At 46.3% G+C, this 26,020-nt stretch overlaps 1 protein-coding gene across 2 annotated transcripts in view; it reads right to left on the reverse strand.

The window, feature by feature from the left end:
* Window positions 1-26,020, reverse strand: part of TMEM132C (transmembrane protein 132C) — a 172,961-nt gene that overhangs the window by 108,896 nt on the left and 38,045 nt on the right. Inside the window, exon 2 of one of the 2 annotated variants that reach the window (XM_071444942.1) lies at window positions 8,760-9,648. In XM_071444942.1, coding sequence (XP_071301043.1) covers window positions 8,760-9,648 — 889 coding nt within the window. Of the gene's footprint in view, window positions 1-8,759; window positions 9,649-26,020 lie in introns of those variants that run through there. The other variant, XM_071444943.1, reaches the window with a different exon arrangement.

Consider the following 26,020-nt stretch of genomic DNA (forward strand, 5'->3'; position numbering starts at 1 on the left):
CTAACACGGTGTCACTGGAGATGATTAGGCTGTTAGTGTAAATTAACCCCCTGGCAGCTTTGCTAATACACACACTTTGTAACACACCAGGAACCAGGCAAACAAACAACAAAAAATTGCTGAATTTCCTTTTAACCCAGTCTCATCGCAACCATGAATTAATCAGCTCTTCTGTGCGTTCAAAGTCTGTAAAAATGCAGCTTGCTTTTCAAGAGAATACTAAACACAACAACACACACCTCCCTCAAGAGACAGCACACCTGGGCAGGGTGGGATTTCAAGGAAACACACCCAAGGGGGTCCCAAAGGAAATGGTGGCAAAACTTGGAGTCAAACATTCTATAATTTACAGGAAAACTCAGCATTCTGAGTGCAGAGTGGTGCAGAGCAGCTCTTCCCAAGATCCTGGTGCCTTCTGTGGGAGTTTTAACTGTGAAGTGCCACAAGAACGTATCAACAATGTGATTTCTTTGTGCCTGTGCTGTCATGAGTGAGGAGCAGCATTCTGCCAGAACAGAAACTTCAATCAATCTGACACTTTCTGTCTTAAATAATAAGCCCCACGAGCACCAATAAAACAACAAACCCATCAGATTTTACAGCTCTGCTGGTGCTCTTGGATTTCCCCCCATTCATCCTTGCACCCCAAATCCTCCTCCCTGCAAGCTCTGAGCTGGGGCTGCTGCTGTCCCCCCAGTATGACTCCAGCAAGTCACTCCTGCTTCTGCAGCCCGAGCAGATGCACGAAGGTGTCAAAGCCTCGGTTTTTCTCGGGGATGCTCATTTCCATTCAGACCCAGAGGCTCACACCCTTCCCTGCTTCCAGCGGCCCTGGAACCCAACAGCTTGTCAGATAATGACACTGAGGATTCCCGGGGGATCCCCCGATGCAGCAGATCACAGCCTTGTTCCAGACAGCCACGGAACATCCTCTTGGTTCGATGGAACTCCCAGCAGAGCGGGATTTCCCTCCTCTCTGCTGGCTCGGGAGGATTGGGGTTTACGCCGTGTGCTCTCCTAACGAGCCACCATTGTCACTAATTAGGCGGGGAAGCAGGGATTTAATTAACGCTTGTAACTCGAGTCACACGAGTGGCTAACAGCCTAAACAGGAATGAATGAGCAGCGGCGCCTTGTCCCGCTGCAGGCAGCCCTGGGCAGGAGGGCAGCAGCACCGGGGGCAGCCAGCGGTGCCACAGCTGGAGGGACGGCAAGGGCAGCACCGCACACCGGGGTTTATCTGCACACCTCGCTGCGAATCCCTGCACCCCAACACCTTCTGCCAGCAGGGAAGGCAGCCCTGGCTCCAGCACCAGGAGCCAGAACTCTGATTTCCTGCTCTCCCCTTCACGGCCAATCCCTACAACTGCCCCCATCCATTTCCTCCACTGCTCCAGTCAACACATTAGGAAAAGTTTTCCAACACACAAGCCCGAAGTGCAAAAATCCAAATCCATTTTATATTGTGTGTGTGGATATATACATACACACACAATACATGTATATATATATACTCACACACAATATAGGTATATATATACACATATATACACTATGTTTATATTTGTATTTATTTATATATAGTTATGTACATTTATGTACAGGTCTATATATTTATGTATATTTATGTACAGTTATATATACATAACTATATATATACTATTATATATACTAACTATATATATACTATAACTATACATAACGATTTATATTTATATATAAATATATATATTTATTTATATATATATTTATATATATATAAATATATATATATTTATATATATAAATATATAAATATATATATATATTTATATATAAATGTCTATATATAGTTCAGGTTTATTTACAGTTCCATGGAGATAGCCTGGGACCCAGCTCAGAGAATATATTTATAAATATACATATATTCACTATATATAGTTGTATATAGTGTGTGTATATATATACACAACATTTATATATGTATTTATTTATATATTTATGTATAGTTCTATGTATTTATATATAGTTATATATAGTGTATATGTATTTATACATAGAAGTGTATATATATATTTATATATAATATTGATATGTAGTTCGGGTTTGTTTACAGCTCCATGGAGATAGCCCTGGAGCCAGCTCAGAGCACCCACAGCCCCCCACTTTGGGAACACCTGCTCCCACATTGTGCAAGTGCTGCCCTGCCAGTTCAGTTAATCCCTGCTCACTTCTGTGTGACAGAATTCCACCGCACAGGAGCTGACCGAGGTGTGCAGGTGATGCTCTCCCAAGGGAGGCTCTAACCTGAGGTCTCCATGGATTTCAGCAGCACTGAGCTTCCCTGCCCAGCTCCTGCTCTCAGCAGGGTCTGGGGCCTCCTCCTGGCTGCAAAGCTGTGCTTCACCCACCTGGTCAATCAGCAAATGATTTCCAAAGAACAGTCACAGAATCAGCCTTCCAACAATAAATCCATAGGTTATTCTCAGAGGTAATGAGTACATTTTGTTGGATAATTGTTCAAAAGGTTTCTCAGGCTCAACAGTTTTTCAGAGGCATTTAAAGAGTCAGGGGAGAGTGCCTGTTTCCTCTTTTCTAGGTAGCTTCAATTTCAAGTTAATAATTAGTTCTTTTTAAAACTTTATTAAACCAGACTGCCGCTGCCACAGTGAGCTCTTTCCTCCTTCCCTTGCTCTGGTGAGAAGCACCTTCCTCAGATGTTTAAAGGACATCCTCCTCCCCAGCCTAGCAGTTCTGAGAACGAGTCATTAGTTTGGAGGACCCAGCTGCCTCTGGTGTGACACCAATGTCCCTGAAAAGTGCCTGCTAAGGGCTAATGAAATTAAACTGGAGCGCATGCCACTCTCTCAAAATAGCATTAACACGTTCCCTTCTTTGAAGAAGTATTTTTTACATCACGAATGCTTTTTAAAGCTACACTGGGAAATATTCCCCCTTTAGTGTGTCACTTCTCCAGTAAATGGTAATTAGGAGTGCTCCAGCAGACTGCCCCCATTGCTTACTGGAGCAGAACATCCAAGCTGATGGCACCACTGCTATGAATCTACTTGGGAGAAATCTCAACAAAGCACTGCAAGGTGCTGCTGTACCTCAGCACCTGCTAAAGACATAATCCCCCAGTGTACTTCTCTTTCAATAACCTGCTCCACTGTGGATGTGCAACTGAATTGTTACTAATCATTCTACAGAAGGGAAAATAAAACAAACAAAAAAAAAATCAGTTCAGATGTAAAGTTCCACTAGGCTGAACAGCAGAAAGTGAAGTATATAAACCTCTGTCAACAAAATATATAAAACCCCTTCAAGTCATAATTGACACCTCTGGGCATTTTTGTAGAGCAACTCTGAACTAGCACCTGGCTCTAGGGGCCCTATCAATGCCATAAAGCAACTCAATTTTCCAATTAAAATACACCCTGAAATTATGAGATTCAAACTCCTGTCCCTTCAGATGCCACCTGAAATGCTTTCATGCAGTGAAATGACTCTTCAATATTTAAGCAGTGCAAAGCTGCATAGGACACGAAAAATGCTTTGTTGCAATTCTTGCCATTTAGAGATGGACATGTACACCCAGAAGAGCATCCTACCAAACTCTTCTGTCTCTCTTCATTTCACTCCAAGCTCTGCTGGTTTTAAATATGAATCAGTGTAAAAAAAAAACCAAAACCACCCTTCACCTCAGAGCTTAAAAACTGCATTCCATTTACTGTGGAAAATAGATCCTTGGGATAATGCATCCCAAATTCTGGGTTAACACAAAACTTTGAGTGATTCCAGCCCTGGTTTAGGTTTGCATGTTTTGATATCTTCAGCTTCAGGATGTCACTTGTGTTTGCCATGATGCCACCACACTGCAGTGTCGAGATCTAATGAACCAACAATTAAGTACAGAACTCAGGGTAGTAAATGTTATTTCATCATACAGTAAGATGAAAATGTCACTATCTAAAAGCAAACAGTAGCTGCTTGAAAATCTTACTATTTTTGGTTATTTTTGGTGCAGCTGAGGGCAGTGCCAAGCTCCTGGGAGAGGTTTATTCCCTAGGGAGGCTCAAACAGGTCTTTCATGCACAACAGGCAGGGTTAGTGTTGAAGATGCCCCTTCTTCATGACCAGTGCCTCCAAACTGGCTTTTTATATTGAGATTCCCAAGCACTTACACAGATGTTATGACCATAACAACCTTTCCTACCTCTGGTGCTGCTCTTCACATGCAGCCTCCTCCAGGTCCTTCAGCTGCTGCCAGCAGCACCCAACACAGCCCTGCTGTCAATACTCATTAGGCACTGACATGTGAGAGCTGTCCTAGCTCATGGGTTTAATGGCCTTCCTCACTGCATTTATCCTTATCCAATTTGTAGATTTATTATTACTCCTCATTATCCATTGTGTTGGCTTGATTTGTTTGCTGGACACTGATTACACCCTGGATGCCTCCAGGTGCAGCGAGCTGCACTGCAAAATCTCTAATGAGAAGCCTGAAGGGAAGGGAAAGCCTCTCCTGTGTTACACCTCTTTTCTCTAATCAGGATGTAACAACTTCATCCCCTTTCTCTTCACTTCTCCCGCTCGATAGCTCCTGTAAATCAGGTTATCTGCTGGTTCAGCACCTTGCAGAGTGCCCAGGGACAGGCAGCACTCAGCACTCCCACCCTTCTGCTCAGCCCTGTGCTGGGCATGGCTCTGCCCAGCCAAACGTGGCACAACCTGGCATGAGGAACAGCTGGCAGGGTCCTTCCATGCTCAGCACCTGGAGAAGGATTTTGAGCTCCAAAAACGTGGCACAACCTGGCATGAGGAACAGCTGGCAGGGTCCTTCCATGCTCAGCACCTGGAGAAGGATTTTGAGCTCCAAAAACGTGGCACAACCTGGCATGAGGAACAGCTGGCAGGGTCCTTCCATGCTCAGCACCTGGAGAAGGATTTTGAGCTCCAGAAATGGAGCAGAAGTATTTTGAGCTCCAAAAACGTGGCACAACCTGGCATGAGGAACAGCTGGCAGGGTCCTTCCATGCTCAGCACCTGGAGAAGCATCTCCAGCTCCAGAACACACAGCAGTGCCCACAGGAGAACCTTTTCAGAGCTGCCTGGTGCCTTCAGCTCACCCCTCCCCAGCCTCCTCCTCACCTTCAAGCACCCCTTCAAGCATCACATCCAGTTATGTGGAACTTCTGGAAGTCAACCCCACAAGAATACCTTCCTTTCAGTTTGCTTATGATGCTTTCCCTTTCCTGCAGCCTGGCAGGTGTGAGGGTTCATGAAAGCAGTCAGGAACAGGGTCATGCCCTAATGATTTTGCTTCTAATCCTCACAGACAACACACCCAAAATGATTCTCACATTAGAGAAGAGGGCAACAGCACTTGGAGAGGTGACAATCAGTCCTGATAGCTCTGCCAAAGCCAGTGGTAACAATTTGTGGCAGCTCTGGGAAGGACACAAGACCTCAATGATCTTCATTTTTAAAATTGCTGGGTTTTTTAATTTCCTTTCCTCTACTGATGCTTCTTTCCTTCCGTTCATACTTTACCAGCTGCTAGAGGTAACAGCAATTTTCCTTACTGTACATCAAGCAGGCAATTCATCTCTCTTTTGGGAGCCCAGAAATCCAGTGGTAGGAAAGCAGGGCAATATTTTCCTCCCCCTTCTCTATTCCTTCAGCTCTTTCATCAAGATTTTCCCATTCATATTGTTGTTGGTAACATAAGGAAAACCTGAAACCCTTTATGAGAGGAAATCAAAGTCCTGCAGCAAAAGGGCTGAACACTCCCAAGGGTGATGCTGACCAACTGTTTGCATTTTCTGGTTTTGCAGGTAGAAAATGCCTGTAAAGACCCACCAGAGGTGACACAGCAGGACAGGAACAGGACCTACAACCTCTCAGGATGGTTTGGACTGTTCCCACCACACTCTTGTGCTTACTGGGTGCAGGAAAGGAGGAGCTGTGTTTATCCACATGGTGCTCCTATGGCATTAACGCACTGCCCTGCACCACCCTCCTCACCCCTGCCACACCAGCCATCCTCCTGACTTTACTGGTGCTCCTGGGCTGATAAATGCACAGATACAGCACCAAGATGCTGAATGAAGACACAATTTAAGAACGTGGATAAACTCATATACACAGTACCAGGATGCTGAACTAAGACAATTAAAGAACATGGATAAATTCACAGATACAACACCAGGATGCTGAATGAAGACACAATTTAAGAACGTGGATAAACTCATATACACAGTACCAGGATGCTGAACGAAGACAAAATTTAGGGGCAGGGATAAGTTCACACATACAGTACCAGGATGCTGAATCAAGACCATTTAAGAACACAGATAAATTCACACATACAGTACCAGGATGCTGAATCAAGACCATTTAAGAACACAGAAAAATTCACACATACAGTACCAGGATGCTGAATCAAGACCATTTAAGAACACAGAAAAATTCACACATACAGTACCAGGATGCTGAATCAAGACCATTTAAGAACACAGATAAATTCACATATACGGTACCAGGATGCTGAATTAAGACAATTTAAGGACACTGATAAATTAACAGATACAGTACCAGGATTCTGAATGAAGACACAATTTAAGACCACGCTTTCACTTGCCATGATTTGTGGCTATGAGGTCATTGAGACCAGTCTGCTTCCCTTTTGCCAGAGAAGATTTGTAGCTATTATTTCCCACCCCCCCAAGCAATGATCACATGCTGTTTGCTTCAGCTCTGCATGTTGCAATACCTCAATGAATAATATACAAGGAGCAGAAAATAAACAAGCCCACTGTGCCCGGGGATAACGTGTGGTGTGTTTTTCTTTAGGATGATTAAATGTGAGTGCATGTCATAGGATGTAGGGCTTGCTGTGCTGGGAGCCCAGGAGGATGAGAGCACACAGCTCTCTCCAGGCAGGCAAATGGCCCTGGAGAAGGTTAAGGGGGCCCCCAGGCAGGCCCAGCATATGCACTGCTATTCCCTGGCTGCTCTGCTCTCTGGGCTCTCTCTCCCCAGACACAGACACTCCACGGGTTCCTGGCTCACACCCCACCCCTTCCACACCTCAAAGCTGCTCTGAAGACATCAGATTCCCACCACAGAATGGGAAGCTCCATTCTTTGCCAGCCTTTCACCAGCCCTCTGCTGATGCCTTCAGTTTTAGCTTTCATATTTTTTTTACATTCTGTACTGCCTTAATGTGTAACTCTGAACGCCATATAAAGTGTTAGCAAGCTCTCCTCACAGTTCAGTCAGACAGAACAACCCTTTTCCAGCCCCAGAACCAACCTGTGTCAGCCTGTGCATTCCAGATAAATGTTCCCAACACTAAAGGCAATCCTCTCTCTGTACACAACAGCGAGTCACACAGGCAGCTTCCAACATCCCCCATTCCCATCCCTGTCTCCTGCACCTCTCAGCCAGACTCATTTCCGAGCAAAGAAACACAGCCCCAGATTTCAACAAGCTTGTTGCTCTTCAGCTCGCTTTTCAGGAAAATAAAGACAGTGACATGGACCTTCAGAGAGCGATCCCCACTCCCATTCACCCAACAAACACCCAGCTCACTGCCTCTGGATTTCTTCTTTCACCACAGCTATGTTTGTTATGTGCAAAAGTATTCTGTTTCTACTACTTTGTGTAAAGGGATTTTCAATAGAAGGGAAGTAACAACATCAGAAAATACTTCTAGCACAGAGGTTTCACTCAGTAAACAGGTGTCTGGGAGATTATCTCGCCAATTTAACCAAAGCTGCAAACACCACAACGGTTCTAGGATGACTAAAATCCCCCTTTTTTCAAATAAAAGCCTTTTATCTGCCAAGCGACACTTCCTGTTCTAAAGGCTATTCTCCTCGGTGGTTGTCAACTATGTATTAATCTAATTCATATAAGCCTTAGAAATAAATTCTTTCATGTGCAGAATCTTTTGGGAAACTGATTCCCTGAGGCTTTAGAGAGCAATTGTTGCTTATCACCGTGGAAATTTCCACTGAATTTAAAGCCTGGTAACAAGTTAAAAAAAGATACATCAAATTCTTCAGTGATTAACAAGTTTCTCAGTCTTTGTCATCCTCAAAGGATTTTCATCTGATCGGTAGGGAAACGGCTAAAAATGAAAATAAAAGGGAAGTGATCTGACCCAGTAAGGCAGCTCCTGTGTTCCCACTCCTGGCCAAAATAATGGCACTCACTTCTAACAGTCCCTTACAGGCAGCAGCAATATCAAACACCTTGGGCTTTATTTAAAGGACAAATGTGCTGCCAAAGACAAACACCGCTTAACTGCAAGTGGATAGTTAAACCCTCCCTACAGAGCTCTCCTAACAAAACCACTCTGTGTGTGGGAGAGGCAAGCTCTGCCAGAGCACTTACAGAAAAGCAGGTAATTGAAGTTTTTCTACATTCAAACTCCATGCCTGCGCAATAAAAACCTGGTTTTAAAAGCGCCATAAAGCAGAGAAGTTTCCTGATGCCTGGCTGTCTGTCACAGCACAGAAACAGCCCTGCTAAAGCAGCACTTTTGTACCTTGCTGCACACCGTGGGCCTGTGATAGACGGCACTGCAGACACGCTGAAAACCTCCCCGTGACCGGGGCTCTCAATCCTCCTCACAGCATGCAAAGAGGAAAATAAGGTATTTCAGTGACTGGGAGCAACCTTCAGTGGGGATCAGCTTCAAATCAGCCGAGATCCATCCCGCATCCCCGACATCTTTGTGCGCCAGAACCACGCCCGGCCAACCTCCTTACCTGAGGATGAACTGATCCACGGTGGAATTGTTGGCAATCGTCACGTAAACATTCACAACCTCGCCTTGCTTGACGGGCTTGGAGGGCAGCCACACCACAACGTTGCTGTCCAGCCGCAGCTCCGTGAGCTGGGAGGCCTCCTGGCCACGGTAGAGGCTGACAGAGCCAATCCTCTGCAGGTGGGACATGCTTTCATCCACGCCATCCTTCCCGGGCCGGATGGCGTTGCCCTTGCGGAGATCCTCGGCCGTGCACTCGCCCTTCTCATCCCCGGGCTGCACCGTGTAGTAGAGCTCCACGGGGCTCCCCTCCAGCTGCTCCGCTGGCTTCTTCCGGCCCGTGAGCACCGTGGGGGGGTTGAACCAGCTGGGCAGCAGCTCCAGCTGCGCCACGCAGAGCCCCAGGTCCCCCCGCAGGCGGCAGCTGCCGCGCACCTCGCGCGTCTCGCGGAAGGCGAACACGCGCAGGCAGGGCAGCCGCTCCGCGGGGCTGTACTCGTCCCAGTCCCTGCCCACGATGTAGAACAGCACCTGCACCCGCGGCTTGCTCAGGTAGATCTTGCTGCTCAGGATGTAGGCCTGCAGCTTCCAGTTGTAGGTGAACTTGTTGGCGGATCCAAAGGAGCTGGAAGTCAGCAGGAGGTCCTGGGGCACTGCTTGCTCCACCGAGAAGGGTCCGTAGCTGGCGTTTAACACGGGCGGCCTCTTGGCTTTGTAGGGGAAGAAGGACTCCACCCTGGACTGCAAACTGGAATTTCTCATGAAGTCCTGGTTGGCTTCTTTGAGGAAGAAAGACGTCTCGGCGTTGAAGAGCCGGTAGCTCACAGGTAGGTACGTTGGTAATGAAGAAAATCGCTGATTATTGTCCAAGACCCCTCGGCACTCTGTCACTAATAAAAGAAAAGGTGAGTTAGACCAAGTCTGCTTATGGACACTGAGCACAACTTCAGTGTTTAGTTAGGTTCAAGCATTATTCCATGCAAAGAACATTGACATGTTTAGATATAGATAATTCTTTTCTGTACGATTGCAAAAGAAAATAAAATGCAGCATGTTAGGAGAGCCCAATGACCAACAGCCCCAGGGCTGCCAGTCACCAGCCCTGCAGGATCAAAGGGAGCTTCTCTTCCAGGTGCAAAGAAACTGCTTTTCTCAGGACACACACACAACACCATTTCACTCTCTCTGTCAGTAACCTTGCTCTTGTATTATTGTTCCTGGCACTAGAGTCCATATCTCTGTGGTAAAATATGGACAATTTCCTACGTTCTTTAAATGCAGATGGACGTCACAACCCAGAAGTATTTCAGCAAGTACAAATATCTAAGATGCACACAGAGAGAACCAGCATGTGCTGGCCAATTTCAAGTTTCAGCTGAACATCAGATCCCTTTTGATCTAAATGTTTTCCTGTTAAGATTAACAACAAATTGCTGAAAAGCAAAATGTATTGTCTAAATTAGGGTAGATAACAGTGGAGAAGAGTTCAAATACACGTTGATTATGTCATACAGCTTACAACCCCTCTCCTTAACCCCTGCTGAAGGGATTTGCCACAGATACAAAAGGTTTAATGCATCTAGTGCTGGACTTCTTGAGTATTGAAAAAACAGAGCTTGCCCTCAGCTGAGGGCCCTAAGGGAATCCCAGCAGAATGAGGAGTTAAGGTTCTGTGTAGGTTCAGCTCTTTAAAGAATAAAAGTAATCACAAGGACAACACAGAATGCAGTGATTCATCTGGACCTCAGAACACCTGAGGATCCCAAACCAGCCCACAGAGACACTGCTTTACCACCTCCCTCACAAAGGGCTGCAGCCTGGGGAGCTCTGCAAGTCACATTTGCTGCCCTGGCATGTCTGGCTGCTAACGTGCTAATTATGCAGTCAGATTTAATTAAATGTTTTCAAGTAAGGAGTAAACAATCGATACCTGTCATGACACCAAATGGCTGCTGACAGACAACCCCACTGCAGTCCTGTGGAGTGTGCAGTGCCAGAGTGCAGGGAATGAAGAGCTTGGGGAGGCAGGTGTGAGGTAACTAAGAAAAGAAGGAGACAAATGTAGAGGAGGGGGAAATCAGAACTCTCAAAGGACAGCGGCCGTAAATTTGAAATAAGGAATTAAGATGTGTTCACTCATGTTTAATTCATGAGCCGCCATGGAACTGTTCTCCTAACTGAGCAAACTGCCATGACTGGACAGAAATTTAAACAAATCAAAATGAAAAGGTAAAAAAAGGAAGAGAAACAGTGAATTAGCAGCACAACACCCTCTCTGTCAGGCAGAATCACATTTAAAACATAAAACATCGGTTTAGCCCACTGTTACAGCCCTGCAAGTCTCCAGTCCTTGGCACACAGTTTAATTCTGCTGGAAAAGATGTTACAAATGCCACCTCCTGAGCTGATTGATTTCCCTCACCTGAGTCTGTCAGGATTCCATCCCCAGGTATTCTAACACTTCTGAAAGGAACACAAGGGAGATCCACGTTGGACCACGGACCTTTCAAGGGAAGAGGAAAAACCTACAGATTTCTTTGGAGTTTCCTCTCCAAGCCCCTTCAGCCACCCTGGATGAGCCTGCTGGGATGTGCTCACCTCCCTGCAGCCCTGTGCAAAAAGCAGCCACCAACATCCTCTGGGACAGATGCCACCATGGTTTTCAATGAAAACACCTGGCTTGCTGGACAAGAATTCCTTGGGGGCCAGTTTGGCTCCTGAGTCTGACTCGGTGACTGCTGAGAGTTTCTTTCTTAGGTGTCCTGCTGCTCAGCCATGCTGCCAGAGGGCAGGGCTGGGCTTAGGGGAGGCACAGGAGCTCTTGGTGAAGGAAAGCATAAACTGGTTTAAGCTCACAAGTTTTCTGAAGGGTTTTTCCACGACCAGGGATTCTCCAGACACGGCCCCACTGCTCCTGAGGGAATCCCTGCCTTCCACAGAGCCACACAAATCAGAAACAAGCTCAGCAGGCTGCAGAGACAAGTGAAGTCCTGTGATTCCAAAGGGTTGCTGGTCAGGATCTAAGCTAGAGGCTTAGCAGCTGTTTTTGTGCAATTCCCAGGACTTTTGCTGCAGCACATTACCCTCAGACAGACAGTGGGCTCATTTTTGCAGGCACTTCATTTATCCTGGGTTAGTCACATGCAGGAGGTATGCAGGACTTGGCCCAATATTAAGAAAAAACAGTCATGCAACTTCTGCCTTAAGAAGCTGAACACAAACAGCAAAACCCATGTGGCCAGACTGACAGCAGAAAGAAAAAAAGCTTCACTATTTTTTTATTGTAGTCAAAAGATTTCCACCCACTTTCATACCATACATAATGGATTCCTATATTTCTATACTGAAGGCTGTACTTTAGACAATTTATTTAAGCACTTTAAGCCTTTTACTGATAAAATTGGTAGCTAAAATTGTCCATTTTATTTTTAGAATACCAACACCATGCATCAGCAACTGCAGGCCACCACTTAAGGGACTTGTTCTATTCTCTTCATCTCTACCCAATAACTTTCACATTCTGGTATAATTAATTACCTGCATTTCCAGAGAACACTTTTGTATGCTTAATCAGCTCCGTTTCAAAGTTCTTTAATTTATCAGAGAATCTATTTAAACAAGATGCCATGGGTTTTCCTGAGTTTCACAGCACAAGTTATTATTTTAAATAACCATTAAGCGGTGTTTACTTTTTCGACCTGAAAAACTAACTTTTAAAAAGCAGCTCTGCCTGTCAGTGCTTTCAGGTGCTCCGGAACAGATTTCTGCATTTTAAAATGCTTTACACCCCTTTCCATCACCCAACAGGAGTCACAGCTGCCCAGAGATGAAGTCCTGCATGGAAAAGGTTAACAACCATCAAACAAAGCCAGTATTAGCCAAGAACAAAAGCAAAGGCTTACAAGTAATTATTTCTTCTTTGTAACAGCCTGGTGACTTTTTAATCCTTCTTCTGGCATCATATGCCTGTGCAGCACTTCATCTGAACCCAAGCAGGCATCTGCTAAGCACATCACTGGCTCCAGTGTGACAGAGCAGCTCAAATTCCTGCAACCCAGTGAGCTCATTGGATGGGAAACAGTGACTTCTGATCTGTAGTATTATTATTAGTTCTTGGATTCCAGCATAAGAGGAATTTTCTTTGGGGGTATTTCACATGGAGCTGGATTCACTGGAACAGTCATAAAAGCTTAATGTCTTGGAGTTGTTATTTTATGAGGTTGGTTTGAAGTGACTTTCTGTTGGGCAGGGAATGAAGGCTTTAGCTCGTGGGTGGGAGATTACTGGCCAATGGCCACAGATCTTCAGTGCCTGGTGCTGGATGAGCCACTGAGCCTTCAACCATCTGCCTGTGCCCTCAGTCAGAGGTTCTGGGCCAGGGAAGCCAGTGAGGAGCAGAAGACACGTGCCCATGCAAAGGGGGAGTGATGTGAGAAGCCTTCCTGCACCTTGTCCGGCCCTCAGAGGCACATTTATAATTGTCCTTGCAGGACACAGGCCAGAGGAAAAGAGCTGAAGAGATTCCAGTGCCTGTGTGTCCTCCTGGAACCCCAGCACAGCTGCAGCTCCCACCAAGAATTCTGTAACTTTTAAGGCAGGATCTTCTCCCTCCTTTTTCCAACTACCTTTCCTCTATTCCTGAACCTAGCTATCATTGAATGCTGCACCACACTGATTTTAATTTTTGTTCCACTTCCATGCCACCAGAGTTTTAAGAAATAAACCCCACCTAATGTTATTCACAGCACCACCATCACCTAAAACCCTGCAAATGCTGTAAATTATCATCCCTGTTCCTTCCATGGACACCCATTCCTACCTGCCCCTGCACCCAGATGAGCCCCTGACACAAACCATGCCCTCACAAAATCCCAACCTTGGATTCTCTTCTGACTCCATCTTCCCCTACAAACCTGTCCTGCTCCTGCAGAGCAAATCACATATTCCAGCTCAGGAACTGCACAGCAGAATGGAAATAGGGAAGATTCTCTTCAATCAGCACAAATGTTTCCTTCACCCAAAATGTCAACAGCTCTGTTTGCTGGTTCATTTTCCCTTAATTTTCTGTGCCAGCACCACACTCAGTCACATTTAAGGGCTTCACAGTGTATGAAATCTTTGTAGCAATGCTTTGCTCAGAACTAGAGCTCAGCAAATACATTCACACTTAGACCTCAGGATGACCTTAGCTGTGCTCTCATCCCCTCCAAGCCCCCTTTTTCTTGCCTTCTAGAAATAGGAGACTTTGCTGATGGAAAGGCTGAGTGGAATCTTAAACCAAACAAGCTCAGATTGAGGATACGGAACAGATTTTGGACTGTGAGGTTGATAAAATACAGCAACAAAGGGAGCAGTGGCTCAGCCATTCACGTCCAGACTGATTCCCCCCTGATAGGCACAGCTCAGACTCTCACTCCCCTCTGGCTTGAAAGCTGCAGCTCTGTGAGCATTCCTAAACATCAGCTGGGGCAGGGGACCTGCAGGAGCCCCAGCTCCTCCTGGGTGCCCACCAGAGCTGCCTCCCCATCCTCTGAGCCACCACAGGGATTCTGGGACCAATTGCACACAGGCAATGTCAAGTGTCAAATGCTCATGATGACCAATTTGTCAAGTTAAAAATAAGCTCTGCAAACGAATCTGGCCAAGAAATCCACAGAGCAAACATTTGAGGGAAATTGCAGCCTATTACCCAATGCTCTGTGAGCACCTGGTGAGGGCAATTTCATCAAACAGAATTAATGCTAACAAAATTATTTTAGGAGGTTTTTTTTAAATCCAGATTCCCTAAACTGCAAGCTAAAGTCCAAGGATAGGTTTGTACCTGCAGGGTTTTGCAGACTGACCTGAAAAGAGATATTCCTATTCACACCCATGGGAGTACAGAGTCTGGTTGGTTACCAGACATATTTTAATCCCAGATATAGACACAGTCTTATTTAGCCTAGATCAGAGTTCAATTAAACCACATTGCAAAGATTTTTGGGAGACATTATATTATAATCAGTTATTGTGAACAAATTTCCTATTTTATTTCAGTGGGAGATATTAACTTCATTCATTCAGTATATTGTTAAATGAAAAACTGCAATAATATTCTATTAAATAGACTTCTCTCACATTTTGAGAGTATATCCTTAATGAATTTATCCTTTGTACATTCCCAGAGATCAAACCTGCACTGAAGTCCTACAGCCAATCCTGGATTTAGTACAGAAGTGAACATTTGCCCCATTCTTCTCCAGCAGAGGCAGCACAGTGGCATTTCAGAGCTGTCAGAACACGACAAGCACCTAAAGCAAGGACTGAACAAAGGTACACCAGCAACCTCTGCACTCCTTGAAAACACAGAACAATGGCATGGACCCAAACTAAACGATGGGAATGCCAAGGGGATAAAACCCATTTCAACCAGAGCAGGGCTCGATGCTAGAGCTCATTGCCAGGGAACTGCCCCAGAGTTAACAGGGTGGTGATCACTGACGTGCAGCCCAGGCAGAGCACTGCCATTAACCACATGTAAAACTCCTTGTTACAGCTGCATCGATTAGAAGCCAGGATTAGACCTCTGCATTCTAAAGCCTTATCCAACATCTGTCAGGTTGTTCCATTTTCCTCAGGATTACCAACACAACAGACACGTGTATAAACCACAAATAGCTGCTTGTGAGGCACAGCCTTTTCACCAACAGGAAAGAGAAGCTTTAAAGTCTATTTTGGAAACACAGAACTCTCAGAAAACTGCACATCAGAAAGGCATTTCCAATATTTTAATAACAGCCTCCAATGCTTTTTGCAGCTCTGTACATGCCCCCCTTTGGCTGCCAAAATACCAAGCTATCCTTTTATTACAGGCCTGTCTTCTCTCTGACCCTCTACTCACAGAGCTCTGTTAGTCAAAGGCTGCCTGGCATTCAGGACTGAAATCTATAAATGGTTTTCTCAGACTGGCTGATGACCTTAAGAGTCTGTAAAACAACAGTGTACATGCAAAGGTCAGTGAAGATTTCCAGAATCACTCCCCCTCCCAGGGCTGCCATTCCCAATTGTCTCCACTGCCGAGGCCATCTGACCTATTTAAGCCACTTTGCCACGTGGAATCAAAGATAAATACCTGGAACCTCCAATTTCCACTGATGAAAGCTTTTGTTAAGAGAAAAGGCTTGGAAAACTTCTATACAGACACTGTTCAGGTTTTGTGCTGCCCAGAGGCTGCAAATGTCAGAGTCCTGTGAGCAGCACACGGTGGGCAAAATGTCACACGCTGGCCTTTGAGGCAAGCAGGGCTGCAGGGATTGTGGCACACCCCATTGTGGCACACCCCATGGATCCTGCTGGCCCCATTGTGGCACACCCCATGCATCCTGCTGGCCCCATTGGGGCACACCCCATTGTGGCACACCCCATGGATCCTGCAGCCCTGCTGGCCCCATTGTGGCACACCCCATAGATCATGCTGGCCCCATTGTGGCACACCCCATGGATCCTGCTGGCCCCATTGTGGCACACCCCATGGATCCTGCTGGCCCCATTGGGGCACACCCCATGCATCCTGCTGGCCCCTTTGTGGCACACCCCATGGATCCTGCAGCCATCCATTGTGGCACACCCCATTGTGGCACACCCCATGGATCCTGCAGCCACCCATTGTGGCACACCCCATGGATCCTGCAGCCACCCATTGTGCCAGCACAGCAAGGACAAAGCAAAGAGGACCTCAGCCTGTCCTGTCTGAGAGCTGGAGAGAAGAGGAGCATTTAGGACACTGGAGTTCATTGCCAGCTCCATCACAGACTCATGGCAGGCACAGGAAACCTCTGCAGCCCAGGTTCTCTGGCAGGGAAATGGAAATGAGAGCAGCCATCGTTCAGTTTGACTGACCTGCAAGTCAAAACCACGTGGAGTTCATCACACAAAAGGCCAAGTAAAACATTGTCTGTCTGGGGGGGTTTCTGGGCTTTAAAGCAGGCAGAAACAACCCAGTGGCAGTCCCAGAAAGGGGGAAAAGCAGACAGTGGGGTCAGTATTTTCTACCTTCAGCAGCACCTTTTCAGAGACCTGGACTGCTCATCCACTGAAGAAATCTAATTTTCATGGCAGTACAATTCTATGAAACACATTTCTCTGCAGGGGATGTATCAAATTTAGCTTTACAGGATGGCTCACCAAAGCCTGCCCAACATTTTAAAGTTTGGCCAGAATGCCATAATGATTGAAATACACGAATATCACAGTTAGTTGGGTTTGGTTTTTTTTGAAGTTCTCAAGTGTCATAAAAATGGGAACATGCAAGATGTAAGTTACAAACTTGAACAAGTTCTGGCCTTGGCAATGAATCAATTCCTTGTCCTGTATCTCCTTCTCCAGTTTTTAATAGCTCAGTGCTTTGCTCTGCTGTTTAAGTCTCTGTCAGATGCTGATAGGCACTCACTCCTCTGTTTAGACACTGAATTGCTTTGCACAGCTCCTTGTTTAAAGAGAGATTAGAGTCCTAGAGCCTGAATGGGGCAATTTGCTCAGCACTCTTGACTGCCACGAAAACCAACAAGAACCAAGAGCACCAAAGAGCTCAGACCTGCACAGGCTGAAGCTTTCAGCTGCAGAAGTGTAGGAGGACACAGAGGACCCAAGAAATGAATTACAATGTTTCTCCCCTTACCATCCAGAAAGAAAAAGAGTATTTTTTCTTGTAAACAGGTACTAATGAAAAATAAAGCCAGCCAACAACATGAACAACAGGACTTAATCTCACATATCCCACACTGAGACCCAGCCTGCACTGGGCTCTGCATTACACAGGTGCAAGGGACATTACTCAAAGAGCCAGGTAGAACCTGGCAGTGAGCAATGCCAAGGCTGAAAAGGAAAAAGGGGTTTCTTGCAATCAGACCTGAGCCAGGCTTTCCCTGGGCTCTGTAATACACTTGTAGCACACATCTTGATACCTTCCTAACTGGAACTCACTTCTCAGGGCTGGTATTGCCAGGGTCCTGGGCTCTGCTGGGAATAAACCCCTTCTGACCTCTCATCCCACCTCAGCAACTCAATACCCAACAGCTGCAATCATTTTTCCCATTACCCAGACAGGGAACTGAGGCAGTGAAGCTGAGTTTTCCAGAAGGTTCTACCAAAGCCAAGCACAGAAAGCAGCAGGAGCAGGGACAGGGCACTGCGTGGGCAGCAGGGGAAAGCACCAGGGCACGGAAGGTAAGAGGATGCAAGAGCCTTGCTGCTGATGGATGGGACTTGGCAAGGCAAGGCAAGGCAGCAAATGCTGCCAAGATTAGACTCTAGTCTGTCAGCTTTTCCGAGTGGGAACCAAGAGCCTCAACCTCCGCTGCCTGGCGGCTCCTGGAATCTGCAAATTCGGTGTAAAACATCTAAATCATGGAGAAGAAAAGGCCCTGGAAGTACTGACTTGGATCAGCAGTCACTGTTGCAGAATTCCACTCTCAGGAAAGCCTCACCACTGGTATAAATCAATAAAGTTTCATAGAAGACAGAAAAACCACCATGTGCTATACCAGCAATGGCCCACCCCCAAAAATATCTTTTAATTGCTTCTTGAAAAAAAAGAAGTTTATTATTTATGTGAAAATTTAATTTAAGAGCAAAGGAAAGAAGACTAACTGGCTGCTTTCTCCTCCTCTCCTTCATGGAGGAATTTGGAACACTAACAGATGCAATGCATGCACATTTTTAATACTTGCATGTATTAAACAGTTGCTTGTATGCAAACTGTGATTTAAACCATGCCAGGATATCCCAATACCCTGGCTACAGCCCTGCTAATCATCTCCATTTCAAAGATGCAATGAGGATTTATGAGAAGATTAATTGAGAAAGGAGGCTGAGGGGGTGGGGGACAGCCCTGCCTGTTGGGGAAATGAACTCAGCATCACCTTTAACCTCCAAGCAATTCTTTGTCACAGAGCACAAAGCAACTCATCATTCCAGAGGAGCAGCAGGACAGAAACCAAGCGGAAATTTATCTGGTTAAACACCTCCTTTCCCAGGGATTAATCAAAAGGGATGGCTGGAGCGCTGGTGTCTTTGTGCTCCCAGCACCTCCAAGGGCTGTGTTTAAAGAGCCCTGGCTGCTGCTAAGAGAGCAAAGGCCACTGTGGCTCCTGGGGTGAGCAGCTACTCCCCAGCCCCCAAATTCTGGCTCTCAAGTATCCTGTCCTGGCTCAGAAGCTTTGTGGGAGCAGCCCAGCTCCCCCTGGGTTTGGTGAGCCCCGGTACTGAGGAGCAGAGGCAGGAGGGAAGGGGCTCCTCAAACCCAGCCTCAGCCCTTCTGGCACCCCCTCTTCCCACCTCACCCACACCAGAAACCCGAGCGGGGCCAGAAATGCCAGGGAGAACAAAGTGCTTGCGGTGTTGGCAGTGAGGAGGGGAACGGCAAAACTACAAAAGGGAAAATGAGATCCAGAAGAGGGAATCGTCCAGAGGAACACAAGCAGACCTGACAGAATGCTAAATCACAGTGAGAAAATGCAGCAGAAGAATGATGAACACGTGGTTTTAATTCTGTTTTTAAGGCAGAGAAATGATTGAGAAGTCTCTCTCTAAAGTCTCTTTTATTTGCTCTAATGCCTTGCTATAACCTGCCCAGGAAGGGCCAAACCAGAACACTCCATCAGTGCCATCCCTGAGGGAAGTGCCTGGGAGAACACTTCTGGCAATTCCAGCTCTGGAATGAGGAGGCAGAAGCCAATGGGACCAAGTCCTGCTTCCCAAGATGATGTTTACACAAAAGGAGCACATTCAGAAGCCAGAGATAAAGGCCTGCCTCAGATGAAGACAAGAACCTGGATCCATTTATGTTCAAAGCAGAGCCTGCTGCAGCTTCAGGGAGGGCATTAATGCCAGAGGCAAAGCTGTGCAGCTCTCAAGGTACATCAGAGTAACTCTCTATTTTCTGGGGTGGGTGGAAAGCAGAATCCTACCTTCCTGCTGCTTCTCAAGCGTCCTTAAAGTCATTGGCAAAGACAAATGACAATGATGGATGCCAGTTTGTTATGCTGAGCACCACAGAACTGCACAGAGCAAATGACTTGCACCATCTTTTTAAGAGGTTGAATGTGTCGTGCTCCCAAAGTGCTGTTGTGCTCAAGAATCACTGAGAGCTCCCTGCAAATCAATGCAATAGAGCCCTGCTATACATTTTGTAAGCCCTATTTTTATCCTTTCCTAATATAACTTCCAAACCTTCCTCCTCCCCCACGTCCCTGCCACAGATCCCTACTTCACACAGCTAAAAACACACAGTGCCTCCTACAATTTTTCCAACATGTGCAGTCCTTAACAACAAATTTAATTTCTTCCTTTCTTTGAAGCTCATTTTCATTCAGCCTGGCTCCAAAGGGAAATTAATGAGGGCTCACTGAATGTGTTTACATAAGATCTCCTCCAAATTTCTGTTATTAAGCATTAGGAGTGTTTTTATCTGCCCTCTAAGGGACGGATGTGTCTGGCCAGAGATGTCTCAATGCAATGTCTGCTGTCCCCTCACCCCAGCAGCACTCACACCCTGCTGGCTTTGCTGCAGCCACAGCAGCTCTGCTGGCACAGCCTGGAGCAGGGGCTGGGGTGAAGCTGAATTAAAGCTGATTTCACCAGGAGTTCACTGCCAGCAAGGGGCTGGCACACCAAGGCACAGCCAGGGCTGAGGGGGCTGTAGGGCCAGGCTGTCCCCATTGTCACCTGGCTGTGACTCTGTGCCCAGGGCCAGGCAGAGCTGTGGCACTGCTGTGGTGACACAACCCCTGCCCAGGGCCAGGCAGAGCTGTGGCACTGCTGTGCTGACACCAACCCTGCCCAGGGCCAGGCAGAGCTGTGGCACTGCTGTGCTGACACCAACCCTGCCCACACACCCACTGTGATCCACACTGAGCCAAGCTGGACCCCAGCTGCTCATCCCCAGCAGCCTCTCTGCTGCAGGAATTCCATCACTGATGTGAATTTCAGTTCCTGGTGGACTCCACAACCACTTCTTGGTCTGTGATATTCAATTGAGGCTTTGAACAGAAGGATTTTTTTCTAACTCCATTCTCAATGACACAAAACAAATAATACAGTTCTTTGTGTAACAGCAATAAGTGTGCACCATCACAAGGGAATTGCTGCATGCACAAGCACAGGTAAAACATGTATTTGTGCATACACTCACAACCACAGCCCGTTCCTGCAGGATAAAGTGTGAATGCAGCTCTTGAACTGACTCCAGGCTGACACATGGTGCCTGAGCTGGGCACAGGCTGGTACCTTCTCCCTGCTCCAAGTGTGCTGTGCTGCTGTCAGACACCTGGCTGCAGTGAACCTAGACAATAGGATTTCAGCAGTGGTTAAAGATGCCTGTGGCTTCTGGGCAGGCAGGAACAAAGGAAACCCTTCTGCTGGAAGAGGGGTTCGATAGAATTCAGGCTGTCTCCACTCCTGCAGTTCAGTCTCCTTCGTTAGCCAACAAAGCAATGACTCCATGACAAGAAAAGGAAACTCATCATCCTGACCAGCTTCCAGTGCCTCTCCTGCAGTTCCTTTTGGCTCCACGTCTCCCCAGGTAACCCTTGCCAGCTAAGGCAGAGTGCTACAAGAGCCATTACATCATCCACATTCAAGAACCAAAACTTCCATAGGGATCATTTTTCCTTCAATAAAGAAATAAAAAGCTAATGCCACCCTGAATTCCCAAAGTGCTGTATTAGCACTCTTGTCAGCTGTAGGGCTTTTGGACTGCTATACATGCATTTTTTTCCCTTTATAAGTCTGTTTGAACCTGCCTGCATTTCAGTTTGCTAAAGCTGTTTAGCCAAGTATGAAGTCCATTCATGGCCAGCTGTAATGAACGTCACAGGCTGTAACCCAAGCAGGCAGTGGTGCCTGTTTGCTGGAGACTCTCATTCAAAAAACCAAAGAGAACAAGAGTAGTTTTAGAGATGCTGTAAATGCTGAGCTGCTTGCTCTGAAAACTAATGCAGAGCCTTGTTCTCTGTGCAGACAAGGCCTCCGAGCGAGGGGGGTGTGGGAGGGAAGCCTTGTTTACACCAGGCTCCTCTGAGCTAACAACTTTTACTTTAAAGGCAATATCAGGCATTGATTTAGAAGACAGACAGAAGCACCTTCTACCCTTGTGGAGACAGAGCAGCCTATGGAAAGCTCCTGCCCTCTGGGCTGCACGGTAAAGAGCAGAGCACGTCTCTTCTCGGTATAAATTTAAAGGGAGGACCTACAATATGGAGAAATCTTCAAAGGCCAGTCAGGTTTCCAGTCCAACAACCCTGCCAAGTGTTCCTTTAATCCTTTATTTACCAGTAAATCTGCCTCTCTGTTCAGCAGGCTTTTACTGGGATTGGGTTTCAGCCTGCAACCCAAAAGCTGTAAGCATATGCTCTGTAGCCCTAATGAGAAACTCAATCTATTAATGAGCAGACCTTCTCCACAGGACCAGGTCTTGGCAACATGAGTCAGTTCCTGAACTTTCACCTCCTGCTTGGCAGCACACCAGACTAACTCCACATCTCTCAGCTGGCTTACATTATCAGCTCATTATTAACATACATCAGGGCCAGATCTCTTTTACATGCACCCAGCAAACAGGAAACTACACGAGGGGAGGGCTCCTCATTTTTGTCTGACTCTGGAGCTCATAAAAATGACTAATTAGAACAAGCTCTAGCAGAGGCACTGTGCAGATCACACATTCCCTCTGAACCTCAGTCCTGACTGGGATCAACACCCTGGGATGCCCTGGCAGCCCCTGGCTGGCTGCAGTAACCAGCCCCAGAGCCTTGCAGCCCTTACCAGAGGCAGAGGTGTGCTGCTCTCCTCACTCTGGAGTCAAGAGACCAGAACTGAGGGAACAAACAGCATGTCCAACATCCCCCAAAGTCACAGAGAGCCGAGTTCCTGCCATCAGCTCCCTGCAGCAGGGAGAGCCCTTTGCAGCCCCTTTCAAAGGACACTGCTGTGTGCTGTAGCTCTGCAGGCCTGCCTGGCTCAGAGCGCTGCTTTGAAGTGGCCTGGGAGCCCCCAGCACTTGGGGAAATGTCCCAGGCCATCTCTCATGGAGCACAGCAGAGGGTTCCTGGCACACACTGAGCACTGCCCTCAATGACACACAGCTATTTGTCGTGATGGTGTCTCTGTGTTTTCCTCCTTACACACCAGTATTTACTTTTGCCCTCTAGTGCCCTCTCCTCAGCTGTCATCCTTCAGCTCAGAAAACAGAGAAACCCCAAACAATCTCTCCTCCAGATGCCTGGTTCAGATCTCAGATGCAGTCCAGCCAGGCAGCAGCGGAAAGCTGCACAGCCTGGTAACTGCTCCCATCTCATCTGAGCACAGATGCCAGCACAGCCAGTGCCCACATCAGAAAATGCAGATGGAGACACAGTCAAGGAGCAGGAAAGGTCAGCAGAGCCTGCTCTGCTCAGACAGGAGGCTGTTGGTGATGTGGATCAAACTGAAGCTGTTGCACAGCATTCTGTACCTGCCCTCACCCCAGCTGAAGGTACATTCATCCTCTGGATGCAGAAAATTCACACCCATTCTGAAACACCCTTTCAGGCAAACCAGACTTAACACCAATCAATACAAAATCTGGCAACATCTCAGAGCCTACACCAGCCCCTAATTTTCTTTGGCTGCTCAAAATGTAGCAATTTATATTCCTTTTTCTAAAAAAAAAAAAAAAATTAGCCGTGGTTAGAATTACTTTTCAGAGCTGATCTCATTTCATAACTCGCCTCCTATTCAGACGGAATTTATGCGCAGATGCTCGGAGCCAAAAATCTGTTCTCATTTAATCCCCAGCAGAACAGGTAAAGAGCAAAGCTACTCCAGCCAGGTTGGTGCCTTGCTGCTCCAGCCTCCCCTCTCCCAGCAGCAGGCACAAGGAGCTCCCAGCTGCTCCAAGGGGCTCCTGTCAGCTCTGCTCCTCTCAGAGCTCTCATGCTGGTAACTAGAGGGGAACTAAAGGCAAAATATTCCTACAGGACCAAGATCTGTCCAATGCAAAAGAGCTGGAAATAGATTTTTAGCTGTTTTAAATGCACTGTCTTTCTCAAACTGCGGGTCAGAAACCAGCAGAGATCAAGAGGCAAGGGATCCTTTGTGGAAGCAGTGGTGATGAGAAAAACCAGAGTATTTCAGATCAACTGGTCAGGAATAACCTATAGGACTCCTCACTGTAGTTAGACCAAGATGATAAAACTCTGAATTCAGATGAAGGTTTGTTACCCAAAATAAGCCAATCCCACAGTAGAGGCACCAGATCTGTCATTCTCCTAGGGATGCTGAGTTACCTTAGGCCACTCATTTCTAATAGGCAGAAGCTAAAGTAAAATCACTAAAAGTTCTTTTGCAGAAAGAAATGCCTGGAGCTTTAACTAATGCTCAAAAATGCCTTGGGGTCTTTGAAAGGGTGATTATATAATCGAGAGTGATACTATTCAAATTATAAAACCAAAACATATTAAGGTATACCAATATACTAATGGTTGACTCAAGCAATGGGAAAATGTATATTTAAATGTATTTTCATTATTTGTTCACGTAGCTCCAGATAGATTCTAGCAATAGTACAGGTGCTGGAAGAAGAGACAGAAATTTGTTAGGTATTTGATACCAGTCTCACTGCAAATAGGGGACAAATTTCATTCTCAATAATATTTACAGAAGGCAAAGAAAGTCCAACTCATCTTAAAAATAAGTGTGTGATAGCATCTCAGTCACAGCAATGGACTTACTCCTTCTGGCTTTCTTGGGACTGACTGAAAATCTGGGCAGGAGAAATTAAATTTTCCAATATACAAAGCTATATGATCTTATCATAGAAAATAATCTGGATTCCAGCAGCAATTCAAACGTTTTCCTCAAGTAGGCAGATGTAACTCCTGCCCCCTTGGTGGGCCCCTACAGCTGAGAACTGAACCAGCCCCTTCAACTGAAATACCTGCACAGCCAACCTGATTTGTGATGCTCAGGTCCCTCAGGTCTCAGCAAAATTAGCCCCATTAAGAAACAAAGCACAGTCCGGTGCCCACATATGGATTTAGCAATTTCCCTTTATGTTAGCCAATTAGAAAACACTGGCTCTTTTCCTTTCCCAAATGCTTTCAAATTAATGAGGAGAGAAAGAAAAAAAACAAAAACAAAACACGTAGCAAAGGCTGAACAAAGATTGGAACTTGATAGAATTTGCATGTAAATCCTCCAAGATTCAATTTTAAGTAGAAGCAAACAAGCAAAATATTTACTGCTCAGCATTTCACAACCACACCAACCTTATCTTGCATTTAAAGGCTTTAGAGGCTCTTAGAGGACTGTTCTGTGGTGATTTCAGTCCGAGGCTGTGAGCAGTGCTGCTGAATGAGCCACCAGACCCAATTATTAACATGATCTGCCCCCAGAGCAGAGCAGGGCCAGGGAGGGGCTGAGCCTGAGGTGCTGCTCTGTCTCCAGCCCATCTCACCCTCCCTCACCCACAAACCCGCCCAGCCTGCTCCTCAAACACTGACAGCCAGAGCTCCCTGCAGACTTCCAGCAGAATTCAGTTTTCTGGGAGTTTCTCCCAGCCTCAGCCATGGCCAGCAGAGCTGATTCATCCTCCCTGGCCGTCCCATCCATCTGGAGCACAGGAGAACCCTGGCTCCTGTCAGTGCTGCCTCACACCATGTCCCTGCTCAGAGCAGACCCACTGAACACTGCTGCCAAAGCTCTCTGCTGGAGATGTCTGAATTTGATGTGGGCTAGAAATATTTCCTAGGAGTTTTTAGCTTCATTTCCTCTCAGAGAAACTCCTCTCCCCCTTTTCCTTCAAGCTTATATACTTGAATTACCATATCTCCTTAAGCAGCAAAAAGCAATAACTTCACCAGATCCAGGAAATATTGGTGGCATTATTAATGTAAATAAAGGATTTTTCATAGCATTTTTCAAGTTATTACCACAAGAGCATAAATAAACCTCACTGATGGAATATTAGTATTTTCTGTTAGTGGGAATCAGTTGTATGATACAGTCAAGTAGGGAACTTCTTGGGCAGATTTAATTCCCATAACCACCAAATAACCACATGAACAACTTTGTCCTGTTAAATCTCCTTCTCTTTTGCATTTTCCATTCATTTCCTTCCAGCCTCAACACTGTCCCCAACTCAAAAAGCTTCAACTGAACCATAACGAGCCTCACAATAAAGCACCTCCAGAACTAAAGAAGACAAATGAACATTCTGCCTCTTAAAGCTGCATTTCTCATTAGAAA

Source organism: Agelaius tricolor, unplaced genomic scaffold (assembly GCF_023055355.1).
Source record: "Agelaius tricolor isolate 1412-34295 unplaced genomic scaffold, bAgeTri1.0.p SCAF_20, whole genome shotgun sequence".
NCBI classification, from domain to species: Eukaryota; Metazoa; Chordata; class Aves; order Passeriformes; family Icteridae; genus Agelaius; species Agelaius tricolor.